Source organism: Micrasema longulum, unplaced genomic scaffold (assembly GCF_059751315.1).
Source record: "Micrasema longulum isolate JH-2025_06_02 unplaced genomic scaffold, ASM5975131v1 h1tg000578l, whole genome shotgun sequence".
Classification (NCBI taxonomy): Eukaryota; Metazoa; Arthropoda; class Insecta; order Trichoptera; family Brachycentridae; genus Micrasema; species Micrasema longulum.
Genome location: NW_028277774.1, coordinates 613,247 through 631,214, shown reverse-complemented (window position 1 = coordinate 631,214; position 17,968 = coordinate 613,247). Strand labels below are relative to the sequence as shown.

The following is a 17,968-nucleotide window of genomic DNA, read 5'->3' as shown; positions in this document are numbered from 1 at the left end:
ACGTAGTTTTCTATTACAACAAATGATTTGTAGTTAAATATATTGTCTTAGCTTGTTCATATATATATATTTTTTAAATAATAGTATGGTAATATTCGCATGTTTAAAATGGTCAGTAGTTAAAATAAGACATAGCAGAGAGGGTGTTAAATACACTTAAGTAAGAACATACACATAAGATGAAAGCAAATGTAACAAGTTTATAACAAGATCAAGTTTGTTAATGAGGCCACGAGCATTGGATTCGTTCACAATGTTTTTAGTTTTTTTTTAAATGAAATACTCACAGACAATTTTATAATAGTTTTTAATTTTTCAAAGCTGATTTTATGGTGTTTTATAGAAATTTATACGTAAAGGATTTACATCATTTTAAATAAACATAGTGTATATTAATTTTTTTGAATTATGTTATATACATACGAACTGCATATATTTTATAAATGTCTACAAATCATTTTTTTTTGTAAATGAGTAAAAGCTGGAAAGTCGTTATGGGTGTAAAACAATGAGTAATGATGTGATGAGTAACAATAAGTAAATAAAGTTTAACTTACCAATTAAGTACCATTCTCCATTTGTGATGAAATCTGAGAGATCTCCTCCTTCATCCGAATTTAGCACCAAATCCAACTGCACATCATATTAAAACATATTAGTAAATTGTAATGTTTTTATTTCAAAATATAAACTAAAACCATTCCCAAAACTAATTTTCTATCTAGAAAAGGATTATAAAAAACAAAATGTTATTAAACAAAATTGAAAGTTGAGTCTTGTTTTCAACTTCGAATAAAATAATTAATAAAATCATGCTTCAATCTCAGGATACCTACTATACAATGCAATGTACATTATGCTTTGTTTATACAGTATTCTGTAACGATTCCTACCGTGTCATTAAGAAAACTCCTGCATTACGTGTTGTAAAAAAATAAACTACAAAATTACTAAAACAAAATACAACTAGCTACTTACGCAACATAATCATTTAAGTAATTAAAATACTTACCTTTTCATAGTACACCGGCCATTAAAGAACAATTATCAAAGTTCTTATTTGCCAATGTAAACAACGATCTAGTGATTTTTCTTTTCAACATTCAACGGGTTACTATTTAAAATATTATAAATGTCATAAAATTCAGACTATGAAATTTAGTAATTGTATTAATATGTATTTAACACAAGTAATAAAAGTTTATTTTGCCGTCTATTATTAATTTCACAGTACCTAAATAAAGGTAAGTGTTTTTTATAATTTATGCCTCTTTTTGTTAGTGTTTTCTAACATAATGTAATTTCTAAAATAACACAAAAACTCATGATTTTATTACGTCTGGAACTTTTTTGATTGATTTTTAAAGTTTTATACACATATACCTACTCAAATTTAAATTTATTATTTACGTAAATAAGTTCGAATAAATTAATTCAATAGTATTTAATTACTAAAACGCTAAATAATTCGTTTTCACCTGAATTATTTTTTATGTAATGCTTTCCCTATTAACTGTGTTTAAACTATAGTTAAAATGACTGTTTGTTATTTAAATATTTTTTAATGCATGTAAATGACAATTTTTTCGAGAATCATTTTTCATCTCGTGTTGAAGAATATCTCTTTTATTATAATATGTATGTGTACCGTGGAGTCGTTTCATTTTAGCGGTTCTTCCGACAGATCACTTGACATTGTCTGTAGTGAGGATCGCTCAGTGTGAGGGTTGGTATGCATTTAATCTCCATTAATATTCTTGGGGTGGGTAAATTCTAAACATGGCCGCCGGGACACTTAACTGCAAGGTCCTTACCAATGTATTCAGCAGGATATGAGGTTCAGTAATGGAATTTATGATAAGCTTTCTCTTGGAAGCAAATATATAACAATACAAGCACATTATTATCGAAATGTGCGAGCTTATACATTCAATCTTCTTGAATACTCTCAGGAAACAAGAGATGAATATATTATGGTAAGTACTTGATTTTGAATCAGTCATACGTCTTTATATTACGTATGTCAAGTCATACAATCGATAAGTTAAGCATCACTCTAAAGCAATCTATGTAAATAATCAATGTTTTATCAAATTATTATTTCAAAACATCTTTAGATAATTAACTGTCAAGAATAATTGATTTTGCATTATTATGACGGAACTCTAAAAACCGCGCAAAAGAGGGTGACCATTTTTTGGATTGCAATAGGAAAAATAAAATGTTGTATTTTTAAGAGAGTTTCGGGGACAAGATAAACATAACTTACAGTGATGATTACGTGATGCTTTTTTTCTACTTTATAAAGTAAATTCATTAGATAAAAAATGCGTCGATTGATCTAAAGTAACTGATAGCTTAAGAGCTAAAGGGAATATAAAAATAAATCGCCATGAAATCACAAAAAATATTGTTACTTACATAAGCTTGAAAAGTGATGTGAAAAAAAAGTATATTGTTGTAAGAAAAAAATTATAAACAAAACAAATTAAATAGCGAAACCTCTCATAAAGCAAAATAATACTTATTAAGAAATATCTATAAAAAAACGTCGATCATTTAAAAAACCTACCACAAAAATGATTTTTTTTCTTTTCCAGTGCAATATCTGGGTGAAAGCGAGTTTTTGACTAAATTAAGAGGTGAGCTTTCAAGGCGCTTTTACTGCAGTTATTCTCGTACAATGAAGACGTAAGCGGCTGTCAGAGAAAAGATGATTTAGTGGCGGTAGCGTCGCGTCGCGGCGTCGACGCCACAGCTGACTGTGGTGGCCGAGGCTAACCGAACGCTAAGCTATTTCTAACGGGAGACCTTAATCGTTGAGATCGTAATTTCACTTACTTTGGACGACATTTACTTTATAAATCATGAAAATACACAAAACGTTTCAATTCGCAGTGTTATTTTCAGGAAATTGCGCATTAAAAATGATTAAATGGAGTGTTCATAGCATTTTTTTACAATTTAAGACAAATTAAGTATGAAACGTTATGTTAATAGTAATAAATTAAATTTATATTTAAGTCAAATAAATGTTATTCTTTGCTGAATCAAAACAGAGAAACTTGCCAAATAATTCACCATGAATCTTATTAAATCCTATACCCAAGTACAATTTGCACATTTTACCTATTTCTCAAAGAAATAGTTAAAAAGTATCACTCATCTATGATACATTTAGCTTTAATTGGTTAAATGTTTGTTTCTGAGAATTTAAATGCATTCAAAGCATAAAAAAAAAAAAAAAAATATTACATAAAAAATATGTTAATACGTGGGTTCCATTTACAATACAAATTGAATTATCTTTACTATGTAATTGATGTTAAATAACCAAACATTTATCGGCAGATCTAAAATTTATTAATTTACTTACATACGTAAGTTTATTGTACATTATTTGAGGCATAAGTTTTGACTCCATGGGACTAAAAGACGTGTATTGAAAAGGGAAGAGCAATTAATTGACTCAGCCACATGAGTATATTACCACAAGTATTGGATCAGAAACATAAAAAATAAATGATAAAAAAAGAATATTATGTAACCTTTCACTGCCCAATTATTCTAATTCTAACTAAAATCTGTGTATGTTTTTAAATGTAAACACTGGTTTTTTTTCTGCTTTATTTTAATATTTCAGGTATCTACGCAAATACTTTGCTTCGTCGGGCATATTAGGTTAGAAAATACAAAAAGTAAGGAAATGTTAAGAAAACAAAAAACAACTTTTTTAAGAATATCTTTTTATCTTACAATGAAAGCTGCGGAAACAATTTTAACTTCAAATCTTTACAAAAAAATACAAAGCAATTACAATTTAAACATAAGTTAAATTGTGTTTTTGACAGAACACGTGCAACTGACTTTTGTTTCGAACTTTATCGAACAATTCTACCCAGTTACAGTATAACACACTGGTCGCTGAGTGATAAAAATGTTTGATATCACTTTTATACTACGATACTGGAAAGTAGCAGATCGCCTACGTTGGGCAGTGTAGGGTTCATGCTACTTTTTAAAAGTAATAAAGAGAAGAAATGGATTTAAGAACATGAACTTTTTACTAGAAAACTTCTGTATTTAAATTCCGTGCTTTTGTGTTTTATTCCCAAATTTTCAAAGCAAATTAAACGAAAGAACCCAAATATTTGTGCGTTCGATAAATACATCAAAAGAATTGCGACGAGATGTTGATTCACATATAAGTCTCTCACCCTTTAAATCCCGGGCAGTATTAACAAATAACCCACACAACTTATAGTACACGCTTTAAGAGAACACGCTGCCTCCTTTAAAGCGATTCTCCAAGAAACTTTTCCACTCAGTATGCTCCTCACAACCTCTCCTTACAAAGTAGTAATTAAGTTTACTTTCCCATTAGTTTTATCTGCCTTCAGGTAGACAAGATACATTATGCAGGTACCTACACGAACCACATACCAAAGTAATGCCATTTCTACGAAAACTCTAACAAACTTCTTTAAATTTACACAACACGGCAAATAATGAATTTACTGGCCATGATGCTATTTTCAATAAATACAAGCTGAAACTTTTCAAAGGCACAATAACACAGCTATGAAATATAGTTTCTTAAATACTTATATTTTTAATAATAAATATTAATAAGTATCCGTCAGTTTGAGTTATTGTATTATTAAATAACTAAGAAACTATTAAAAAGCGATGCTTTGAGTACGTCCAAATGTTGGTATACAGACTAAAATTCCTCCCTGGGGAATTATTTAGGTCTCATTTGTTTCAACAGAGAGGGAAAATATTTTTGGGAAGGGAGTATGGAAGTCAAGAGATTTACAGGGCTTATAACCTGTCGTTGGCTGGTTCAAACTATTAGCCCTGTAAATGCCTAGAATTTCATACCTTTAATTAAAATATTTTCCCTCTCAGTTGCAACAAATTTATATGAAATAATAATTTATAATTTTGGTAATTGGATACTTAACACAGTGAAAACACTCCCTCGAAATACCAGAAAACTGTTTTAAGTTCCTTTGAAAATTTCATAAACCGCGATTTTAATTTTATATAATTCTACTACTATTCTGTAGATTTCACAACTTGTATGCAAAGGTTATGTTGGATATTGCAATTCTTCCTGCTGCTCTTATTATGCTACTATAAAGAACAAAAAGCTGCAAAATGCCTCATCTGCTGTGGCATTGAATATAAATAGAACAACATCAATTTGTATTATGATATTTTTCAAGGCAATTATCTTTCAAATACAAAAATACAATTTACAGTGACGAATTTGCTGCGCTGACAAAATTTAAACTTAATATTTCATTTTATTTACAAAATGACAAGATAATATTACATCTTTCTTGATTGTGCTTTTCAATTTTTTATATCATTTCTAATAAGATTTTTTTGCAAACGAAAACGAGTAATGAAATTTATATTTGAATTGTAAATTTTTTGGTTATTCATTGTAATTAAATTAAAAAACTACTTTCTTTTTAATCACTATTTTTTTTCCATCTACCAGTTTCAAAGCCTCACAAGCATCTTTCTCAAGGTTAACTTATCTAATAAATTCTGTCTCATTTTATTGTATCAGTATGTTGCCAATAAAACAAATTAATCAAGTTTTTATTTCTTGAAAGGATGGTAATGTGAGAAAGATACGTTTGAAACTAGACAGGATTGGACTAAAAGAAATATTGTTTGTTTGTTTATTTATTCTTTTTTTCTTATTGTTAAAGGTTTTATTAGTTTCTAAGATTTCTCAGTTGTCTAATTTTAATATTTCATTTTCATCATGAAGTACTTTTAATCCAGTGTCTTTATTGAAATTATTATTATTTTCTATCAGATGGTTTGCCAATTCAAAAAAACGATTATTATTTAGGCTCATTAAGTGTTCTTTTACTCTAATATTAAAGTTTCTTTTTGTTTTTCCAATGTATATTGAATCGCAATCATAACAATTTAATTGGTATATGCCAGATTTATTATATTTACGGAATTTGCCTTTGTGATTTTTAACAATAACCCTATATTATTAGTTGTGTAGAATGCAGGTTTAATGTTTGATGGTAGGAATTTAGATAATTGTTAAGAAAAATTGTCGATTATAAAAAGAATCCACCTCCATTGTTAAGATGGGTTTGTTTTATTTATGGTGGGAGTAAAATATATTTTTTTTAAATATAAATTTGCGTTTTTGGTGTTTCATGTTTTATTACGTATAATAAATAACCACAAAATAAATGCATCAAAATATAAAATTTTACTTAGAATTTCGTTTGGTCTAATATTGAAGATGACTACACTTCATAGCGTTATCTTAATATATAAGCGCAATACCTTGTACACGGTAAAATGTTCATTATATTTAACAAAACAATATTATTCAGTGTCCGTCCAAAATTCTCTATAACGTAAACTAATTTCCGGCCCCGAAAGAGAAGTCGTGTTCCGTTTCTTCCAGTCTGAGAAAAGCCCAGCTAACCAACTATAGAAACGAAAAACGGATACAAAATATAGAAATACCATTCGGTTTCAAAATACGTGAAGATACATGACAAAAGACGTAAAATGTCCCCCAAACTGAGCAAAACCACGTTCCATGGTGAACCTTTATGTTGTTGGTAAAACTCGTACTCCATTTTGTTATATCCTTCATAGAATTTGGCATCATTCGTCTTCGAAACATTGAACAGATTCTAACTGTCATTAGCTTACAAACATGAACTAGATAACAATAAAATTACATCAACTAAACATGCATTAAAACTACATATTAAAATAAGACAACGTGCTTTAGTGTGAATTATAAATACGTTTACATTTTATCAAGCCATCAAAATAATATTTTTAACAAATAAAATATTCATATGTAAAGCATTAAGCTCGTTTTCGTTGTTTCAGTAGGTGAATAACATGTTTTTCAAAACACATTTATATGATTTGTACATTTACAAATATACATACGTATGTACGGTTTAAATTTTGGGTTTTGAAACAACAAAAACGGAGCATTTTTTTAAAGAAGAGCTTTCTCATGACACAAGAGAATAGTAAGTAGAACACTTAGGAAATAGTATAATATGCATTGCACATAAAATGGGACGTATTTTTATTTGCCCCATGCAAAATAGTACACCTCAATTCACTCTATCTATTGACGAGTTGAATCAATTATCACATGGTTCCCTGGCATTGAAGACTTTGCACATTAAACAACAATCTAATAGCTAACGTTGGTGTAAGTGTAAGTGTCTGTTTATGTTTTTATTGTTAACCATTTTGAAAATATGATTTTGACAAATGTAAACTTTTGTAAAGGCATTAACTTAAGTATGTTATTTTATGTGGGTATTAAAAATGGAAGATTGTAACAAGAGAAGTTTAAGTACCGGCGATACTGGCATATGTTTTCGTAATAGCTTTATTGAGAATTCAACGGGGATCCCTCTTTTAAGGGAAGTTTTTCGTTTGGAAACTTCCCGCTATTTTCCTTTGTAAGGCATCTCATATTGGGTGTTCAAAAATGCGATTAACTTTTTCTGGGATGCTTTCCTGTCTGTGTCCAATATCCGTGAAAAATGTATTTAATGCTTTGTCTAATATCAATGAAAAATATGTAAAATGCTATTAAATTTTACGAGGCGTATTTTAAACAAATATTTAAATAATGTAAGTTTATCATTTGATAAAATTTGCCTCATAAATATCTTTTTTCGAATGATAATGAGTTTTACTAACCTAACGTTTTTATGTTTAAGAAACAGTAGAAGTATTGTAAAATAACTACCCGGAATTTTTTCAAATAGCTATGGTTCTCTTTATAAATAAATTATTTCAATATTTTAATTAATATCAAGTGTTTCAACATAGAACAATTTTATCGCAATCCTTCAGAAATAAGTTTTTTAACCCATGGAGCTAAGTGTAATTCAAAGTAAATAAAATGTGCTTTGAATCGACAAAATATTTTACAAAAGGGGTGTTTTAATATAATACACAATCCGAACCGATTCTGATGTGACAGATAAGTAAAACAAATAATTGATGTAAAAGTAAATCTATGTTCCACGAGACAGTCACAGCAGAATGAGGTCGGAATGAAAAAAAGTGATAAAATGGTGTTGTGGTGAGTCGGTGAGTATTTTCCCTGGAAAGTGAGCTTGTACCTGATTGCCATCATAAGTCCAGCTACCGAACTTCATGTCACAGTGTTGATCGTCAAAGGGGAACCAAGTGATGTCTATCTTGCATGTGCTCTTGAAGATACCAGGAGGAACGTACAAGCAACTGCCGTTGTGTTTGACCACAACGTTTGTGTGGTACGTCCCGTCGAAACCTTCGTCTGCACTGTTTGCGTCACCAAGACAAATCATATTTAACCAGCCTTTCTAATATTCGGGGCACAGGGCCCTAAAGACAATATATAGCCATTCACGTAGACATAGAGCCAAACAGGCAATATATCGAGTCATAAACATACAACGTTACAACTACTTTACCATATGACATATTTAAACATTATTTGTAATTGATGAGCCTGTTAGATTTTTAATTAGTGTTAATTAAACCAAAACGTTTTAAATATTTTTTAGTAACTACAAGGTAAAGATAATTTTTACTGTATGTTATATTTGATTTCTGATTCTTAATTATCATATAAATAAATGAAAAGATAACAAATAAATATTTTAAGAATCGTATAAAATTATTTAAAATTTATTTTTTTATGCTTCTACTAATTTCTATAGTGCCGCGTGTTTTTAAGAAAAATACAATTTGTTTGCATATATCTGAAAAAACTAGCGGTAGTATTTAAACTAGAAAACAAAATTTTTGTATTATCTCGTTTTAAACATGTGTTCATGTAATTTTATTTATTAACATTGAAACAGTGAAATTCTCTTTACTTTCTACACATTTGTTTATTGAATAAGTTTAAGGGTTGATTTGTTAATAAGTTATAGATTTGTGTTACACATTTAAAAACATTATCAGTGCGGTTCTTCTGGGACATTATTAATACCTTCAATTACTCACTAACTGGGGGGTCATCGCTGTTTTGAATTGCTCATCTCGTTTTAGAAATATTTAATTATATTTATTGAATATCTTTAACCATATTTTAATAGATTGTATCCTTAATCAGTTAATCACGGTTATTAATTATCCAACATAATGTTGTGCGCCAATATTTAAACTAAATTTCTAGTTTCTCGAGAGTTGACTAATAATGATTGATTTTCCTTGGGAATGCAGTATGCAATATTTTAAGCTCCCGTCTAATAACATGTTAGCTAATAGCTAATTGAGCTAATAAATTCACAGAAACCTTTTCTCATAACGAATATACTCCTCAACTTCTTTATTAGAAACAATTATAAATATAGTACAACGTAGACACAAAATATCAAAATAAAACCATTTTAAGAAATCAATTAGCTTATACTTGACGTTCATTTTCCAATGAATAAGAAATTTGTTTTTGGCGTTTTATTTCAAAAGTATAAAATAAATTAAGCATGGAAATGACATCAGGTTGAATATTTTTTATTAATTTCTTTAATTAAATCATTTACTTGACGTTTTCAATCGATCTCCTTTTTTTTATTTTCTCATTTATTATTATTTTATTATTTATTAAAATCATACATACTCATAAATTAGTTAATTATAAAAACACAGTTTATAGTGACACAACCAAGAACGACCCATGCCTGTGAACTAGCCCTTCCTCGCTAGAAAATTCGTGTTGAGTATATCATACATAACAATTTAACAAATATGACGTTAATTGACAAAATGCATGGATAAAAATACCTACACTGTTTTGATTCCGCTGTTGCTTCTTTTTTAGGTTCAAAAGAATTTTACTTTGTTTTCAAATACAAGAGCAAAGTTTTACATTTTAAAAAAAAAATGTAGTTTTATTTTTCACACAAAAAATATCATTTTATTATTTAAGATCACCGCTTTCTTTAAAGCCAATTTTATATATTTTTTGCATTACAAAACAAAGGATCAACCTTAATAAAAAAAACTAAATCTAGTTCATACCATAATAAATCTTTTATTTTCTATAAACTACCCTTATGTAATTTTCGCAATATTTATAGTTCACGAATGACCTTTTATCGCCTCAAAGGCTCTTATATCATTTTTATGACCGTGACCCTTCAACACTAAATATAAAGTTATTTAACTGCGCTGGAAGTGTAATGATAAAACAGCCTCAATATATCATAAAAGCAGCTTTATATCGAGGAATCGTGGTATAGCACGACGCGGTATTAATTATTCTTAGACTTGGTAAATCCAAAGGTTCAAAGAATTGAAAGAAGAGACTGGCAGAACCTTATCTGTCTAAATAAATGAAAAGGATCCGATATCAGGTGTCTGAAATTGGGTGGCTGAAAAATGATTTGAACTGAAACTGAAACTACATGATGACCAGCCTGATATACAATATATCAATCTAATTGGTTATTTTATTTTCTTATTTGTAATTCGTGACGCTGGCAAAATTATTTTTTTGTTTTACCAGCAGTTCTCATTTAAAAAAACCAAATAATAAAAACATAAAAATATTGATAACCAAGCTTCTAAAAAATGGAAATAGAGGATGACTTTAATTTTCCAACATGAAATAGAATAAATTTTCCAACTCAACAATGTTTTGAGTATATCTGATTGTTTGTAGACAGGCTGGATTTCTTCTCTTAGGAGTAATTTAGGTCTAAATTTAAAAAAAAAAAATTAAAAAGGGAATATGTAAGTTAAAGCATTTTGCAAGGCTTATGAACTGTCATTGGCTGGTTGAGTAGCCACTTAATGCACTTTTTACATAAGCTCTGTTAATGCCTAGACTTTCATATTCCTTTCTTAAAAACGTTTTCTTACTGTTGTAACCAATTTAAATCTAAATAAGTTCCTAGGGAGAAAATTCAGCCTGTTTACAAACATTTGGACGTATTTGAGGACCAGGAAGCTCAATTACAGTGGTTAATTATATCATAGAACACCCAGGCTTGAGAAAAATCACATTTGATTTTTGTGTTCTCGCCGGGAATCGAACCCGGAACCTTCCGTGTGTGAGTCAAGCGTCATGACTTCTATGGAAGAGTTAGGGAAATGTGGATGTTTTAAACATAAGTAGAATCGTAAATGTGAAAGTGGCTACTGTAACCAACCAATGACAGGTCATAAGCCCTGTAAATAACTAGACTTTCATATTCCCCTCTCAAATATATTTTTCCTCTCTGTTGCAACAAATTTAGATCTAGATTAGTCAATTAATTTAAGTAAGCGCCGTTTTTCTCGCGCTCTACAAACAAATTCGTATTTTATTACTGTAACTGGTGTAGATGCTCTATGTTTCAACAAGCTTAAATCCCATAGTAATATGAATCTAGCGCTCTTTTAGTCAATAAAAATTTCCAATATTCGTCACTCAAATGACAAGTGATAGGCGTAATAGTCATTGATATATATAAATGCACTAGATGCAGCACTAAGCACCCGTCTTGTATTCCATTCAACTCATGTTCCGGAACTTGTAGTGACTAAATGTGAAGCAGCGTTAAAAGGCGCGACATACAGCTTTACGGCATAGACAGTTCATCTTTTCTACTCTACTATGCGTTTTTCACGGCAATGTTGACGCGACAAAGCTAAAAGAGTTGGGGATACGTTTTTTTTTTGTAAGAAATATGTATTTGTAGGTATATATTTTTTAAAAAAAACAATATTTATTCAAGAAATCGATAGAGAAAAATTGTCATATTCAACAAAATTAGAACATAGGTGAAGCTTATTAATAAATTCTCTTGTATGTATTGCAATATATAAAAAAAATATACTTCTGCAATGTATTATAAGATATAGGGCTGCCTTTAAAGTTATTGTTTTTTAAAATATTTACCCTTAAGATTTATATATCATACTTTATCATGCGTTCGAACCCATTGTCGAAACAGTTTTTCCACCCGTAAGGTGGTATCTCCAAAACACGGTTGGAAGGCTTTTTGAGGTGATGAAAATCGTTCTCGACGCATTTTTGTTCGACATTCAGGGACACAAAAAAGTGTTTGGTATTAAATCGAGTGAAAACGGCAATTAGACCTTGATTTTATGTTTTTCTCCTTCAAATAATTAATTGTTAGACGTGCCATGTGATAGCTGGCATGGTTATGCTAGAGGATGCTGATGTGAAGTTTTTGGTCATTTTTCCTTATCGATTTACCATTAAACATTAACTGTTATACAGAACTCTTCTAAAATAATAGTTACAACACGTTTAGTACAACCGAAGAAACAAGTATTACCCTTTTAGAAGTGCTTCAGCAACGAACTTTTCTTGGATTCGGTTAATTTAGGAACATCTTAAAAGTTAGTTATTGCTTAATTTCTGGTTCTTCTGTATATATCCAAGTTTTGCTGTTCCTCTGCAATTTATTTTTTTTGGCATTTCTTTACACCAATTGACGCAGGCCGTTCTATGAGCTTTAGTCAAGTTATGCGGAATCCATCGAAGCTGATATGTATTGCAGTCTTAGATATTATTGAGGATGCTTTTATTTCACAGTAGGTCACGTCCTTCCGATTCTTTTTAATCATGTTGCCTACAGCATCGATGATTTTTGGAACAACAACCAATTCTGGTTGACCTTCACGAAATTCATCACTGACGGAAGCACGACCACAATGAAATTCTGCAAACCAGTTGTCAACAATCTTTTCTGATTGCGTTTCATTAACAAAGGAAGCTTTCCTACGAACAGGCAAATAGAAGTTGTTGAATTAGGCCTTTACTTAAACTGTGAAAATATTCAACGAAAACCTTCACGTGAATTTTTTTTTCACAAAATAGGCGGCTTCTGTGATGTAATAGTTAAGACACTTGACTCACGCACAGAAACTTGCGGGTTCGATTCCTGGTGAGAATTTAAAAAAAAATCCTTAACCTGGGTGTGTTGTGTTATAGTTCACTACTGTTATTGGGTCTCCTGGCTTGTTGTGGTGCAAAAGTTTTTTATGTTTTTTTTTTTTTTAATTCTCACTACCCAAACTACTTCGTTAGTTTCTGAGCCGGCAGCTTTTTTAACAAAACAAATATCAAATTTGACCGAAAATACACATCTGAATCGTTAGTACAAACTAAAAAGGCAGTCTTTGCCCTATGTACTATAAATAATTAAATTATTTATTTATTACTTTAATTATTGCAATCACAATTATACTGCCATTTCAAGCAAGAAAGCAGTAACCAAGCAGTAACCAAGTAAAAAAGTTTGAAGGAATTTGAGGTTTTGTGAATTTGGTACTTTTTTACCATATATTTATAAAAACATGTTTTTTTTTAAGTGTATGTATTTATAAGAGTAAGTTGTCTAGAACCATTACAGCTGTTTACCAGATTGCACTGAATAAAAAACTCTTTTTATTTTTTGCTAGATGCCTTTTTGCTTGGGACAGAAGTTTATAAATTTAACGATTATTATGTATATAGTTAGTGAAATCAATCTTCATATATTTGTACAACCATTAAATAAAAAATAAAAAATGTTCATAACTATCTGTCCGTGTTAGTTTGCCCGGTCTCATATATTTTTGGACTTATTTTTTCTTCATGTTATCCATTCCGAATATACGTAAAGTGAAGTAAATAAAACAACATATATTTTTCGATTCGAATTGGTTTACGGCTCTCTTTGTTGTTCTAAAACCCAGTATCGGCCATCGCTGGTTGTCAATAAGTTATGCGGGACTAGTATGTCTGTTCTCTCCGCCAATCAACAGGGCGGTTTGCGGATAAGGGTGGCCATGGGTGGCTCAAGGGTGGCTGCGGAGCGGGTGGGTTAAAGCGAGCTTCGAAATACAAGCGACGGAGAGCCAGAGAGGGGGAGAAGGGGAAAGTAAACAATCTATGAACTGTATTTTGAAGCAGTTACAAACAAGGCAAACGTTTGACAAATTGAATAAATCACAGACCTACTTAAAGTGCTGTTACGTTTGGGTTATCGAATACCAGATAAAACTACTGAAAATCGTATTTGACAAGATATTTCATTGTCTGACAATATTAAAACAAATACAATAAAATTAATTTGATTCATAACGTTTTCATTTATTTATTTTGCATTTATCACAGGCAGTGAAAAATTCACTTTCCTGTTTTATCAATCTAATGAAGTGCATATTATGTACTTCTGGATTACCTTCTTTCAGCACAATGATGGCGTAGACTATTAGATTACAAAAACTTCAGGCAGCTTTTCTCGTTCGGCAATGAGAAATTTTCGTGTATGAGGGCACTGCCAAGGAGACGTGTGTCCTCATATGACTGGCAAGCTGTATTTATTCGGCAATTCAACAAAAATACTCGTATATATAATGCGCAAAGCATACAATTAATTGTTTATTTACCTACGGACTGCGTAAACTACACAGTTGTCGGCACTTTAAGAGATAGTAACATATTGTTTTGGTTAGTACTGAATTATATACGTCGATAATATTTAAATAAAAATAACATTTTTATATCAAAAACAGTTCAAACAACTTACATGAATATAATGTTTGTAATGCTCGGATAACAATTTATACGGAAAATTGAGGAAGGATTATCGGCGCTCAATGTCGATAAACGTACTGACTGCATTATTTTGTTTACAGATTTTCGGCGCCATGCTTAAACAAAACTGGTGTGATAATTTAATTTTCTACAATAGCCATCAAATATCAATTTATTTTGATAAATACTAACAAGATTTTCAATTCTGATTTCGAAAAACGCGACAAAAAATTTTGACTCGTTCTTTTCAAAAAACAAAACCATTGCCATCAGATTCTGAATTAGCACTACAGTGGGTAATAAAACTCTCTGTAGTACAATTATGCTGCACTCTGGCGATATACTTTATGTACATTATTTTTCACAAAAAGTGTATCTATGAGTTGACTAACTCTAAAACTATCGGATGTCAAACAATCTTGTTTTTTGCATTTAAATAAATAAGTGCGGAAAAACTGGGTAGTGCCGGTGTATTTTATATTTTACCCCTCGGCCTTTATAAGCAACAAAGCAGTATTTAGTATGTCAAGCAAAAAAAGTGTTTTTTAACGTCATCTTATAGATAATTTTGTAATCTTTCTAAACATCTTGCTTTAATAAAAACTATACCTAAAATGTTTATAATTAAAAAAAAATATACGGCAAAATTCAAAAAATATTTATTTAAAAAAAAAATGCGTATTTGATTTGTACTCCAAAATATAAGTCGTCATCATCATTCCTAAAAAAAAAAATTATTTAAAAAATCATCACCATGTGGTGTGTGATTCGAATTTAAAAAAAGTGATTTGATATTTTTCCCGCGTATTTGTTGAACGCAACATAAATTTGATTGAGGTTAAAAGATTTAATCATTTCATTGATTCTCATTTTCTAGAATAGTTTTTTACGACCCTTATAAAATGGTCTCAAATTTAAAAGACGTGGAAAAAAGAATGAGCAAAAATTTGCTAAGAAAACGATAGTTATTTAAATAACAGTTTTTTTTTTGTTTTCCGTCAACCCGCCATGATATTCTAAAAAAATTAATTTATTAGTTTACTCTTGAATTGTTCAATGTTGTAGCTTTATTTTTCAGTTTTGTTTACTGAATCAACATTTAAATTCTTCAAAAATTTAATTTGAATCAAATATTTTTTAATTAAAGTTTGACGTTGCTTCGTTTACTTTTGTTCATTATCCTTTATTGAAGGATAAATTTGTTGCTTTGCAAATAAATTGTCAAAGTAATAAATTATTAAGTTAACTAGACAATTTCTATCCCGAGGGAAGTCTTAATTTCACTCCTTTGACCTACATTGTGACCGTCTACATTGAGGTGAGGTGAAGTGATTAGGGATATTCCATCCAGGTAGGTAATCTACCTTTACTTTGTAATCTTCTCCACCCTTATAGAGTGCCCAGGGATGAGAATTTCTAAGGTAGGTATAAAATAAACAACCTGGAAATCGTTAATCTACATTTAAAAAAGAAATAAATAATCCATCAATGTATTTTTCAGTTAGTTTCGGCAAAAACATACAAAACCCTTCTTTGTCATGGAATGAATTAGATTACTTTTTTTTATTTTTCTATTATGTTTAATTATATAAAACTGTTTACATATCAATAAGAAGCATTCCTATTAGAAACAATAAAAATTTTCTTTTTCGGTCAATTATTGTGTATTTACGTTTTTTTTTTTAGTACAGTTTTAACCACGTCTTAACACTTAATTAACACGTTACTCGTATTTACACAAAATTGTATTATGTAAATCCTGACTTAACACAGGAAATTCTTAGCTAGCTAGGACCGGAAACAAATTATTTATATAAATCCTCCGGTGATCTCCGTGGTCGAGTGGTGAAGACGCTTGACTAACGCACAGAGGGTTCCGGGTTCAATTATCAGTGAGAACAAAACTTAAATGTTATTATTATCGATTCTGGGTGTTCTGTGCTGTAATTCACCACTTTAATTCCGCCCACTGCCTTTTGGGGTGCAAAAAAAAAAACTTTTTACTCTTCAGATATTTTGTTTTTACTACGTATATTACTGGGTTTATAATATTTTTTTAATATGTTTTTTACTACACTTTTTACTATGTTTTTCACTTTGTCCGCTACCTTTGTTATTGTTTCTGTATATTGATAACTGGTTTTTCAAATATTTTTTGACTGTCTTAGAACTGGGTAAATAACCTTAGTTAGATAGTCAAAGCGACTCTGTAAAAATTATAATTTTATGATCTATATAATATGATAATAAAAAAATTAAAATAAAATTCAATTAAAAATAATTTAATAACCCCTAATTTTTTAAAAGTATTTGTAACGGTTGTGACTGCTTTTAAAATTGTTTACATATATTATTGTAATACGTGCATCGACATATTAATACACATAGACGTGCACTCAAAATGGATACCTCTTAAATAATCCCCATTATTTTTTATATGAAGAGGTAGCTCATTCGAAAGTCTAGCAGCTTGGACGAAAAAGTAATAGCTGGAAAATGAGGTTCTTTGTCGAGAGATGGAAAGTGTTCTCTTCTGAGAAGAACGAAGCAAACTACCATGATCAGAAAAGAAAATGAAATTTTGGAGCGCAAGGATTATAAAGAAGTGAGAGAGACTGAAAAAACATTTTACTCCATAGGGTGCGTCTATGTATTAACATGTCGATGTATGTATGATACTCTAGCCCTGCTTCGATATACATAAAAGTTTAAATTTTTTACTATTTTGCTTCTTGCTAAAAAAATCATTCGTAGAATTGTTTACTTCTTAAATGCCAGAAGTCGCAAAAAATATTGGATTTGACTCACGAATGTTTCTCACGTATACTCGTATGTAGTTATTTTCTAGAACGACAGAAGCCAAGGATCCAACGCGTATTGCCAAGAATTCAATAATCAAATTCCAAAGCGAATTCGGTATGTGTATGTTCAAACAACTGCACTCAATTGAATGAAACTAGAGAAATCACTTATCTGCAATATTTTAAATAAAAAATAGTTTGAAAACTAAAAAATTGACGCGTTTTTTAAGTGCAAAATTACGTAAACACGATCTTTATTTTGTAAACAAGAACGATAATTTATTTTGGTAATGATCCGGTAAAATGTATGTTATGAAAATATCTTAAAAAACATTAAGTAACAAAGTGTTGATGAGCTAGTGTACATAAAAAGATGTTTTTAATGTTTTTAAAAATTATGTTATATCAAAAATTGTTTTAGAACTGAGTAATCGGGAAGAAATGAGCCACAAAGCTATTAGCAAAGAAATCTCTAAATAGATGAAACTGCGACCCAATGAAAAGCGCAATTGTTTGAAATTTCGTACAGCTCATCTAGGTATTAAAAAAAATGATTTGACGGTTTTCCATGTACTAAAGACACCTTTTTTCCATACGTACA

General features: G+C 30.0%; 1 protein-coding gene across 2 annotated transcripts in view; it reads right to left on the bottom strand.

The window, feature by feature from the left end:
• The window catches only part of nAChRalpha6 (nicotinic acetylcholine receptor alpha6), a 447,337-nt gene that overhangs the window by 107,611 nt on the left and 321,758 nt on the right, over positions 1–17,968 (bottom strand). For both annotated transcript variants that reach the window (XM_088228339.1, XM_088228340.1), the window contains exons 5-6: positions 8,163–8,343; positions 558–633 (exon numbers count right to left, since the gene is read on the bottom strand). In XM_088228339.1, the coding sequence (XP_088084465.1) occupies positions 558–633; positions 8,163–8,343 (257 nt within the window). The remainder of the gene's footprint in view (positions 1–557; positions 634–8,162; positions 8,344–17,968) is intronic.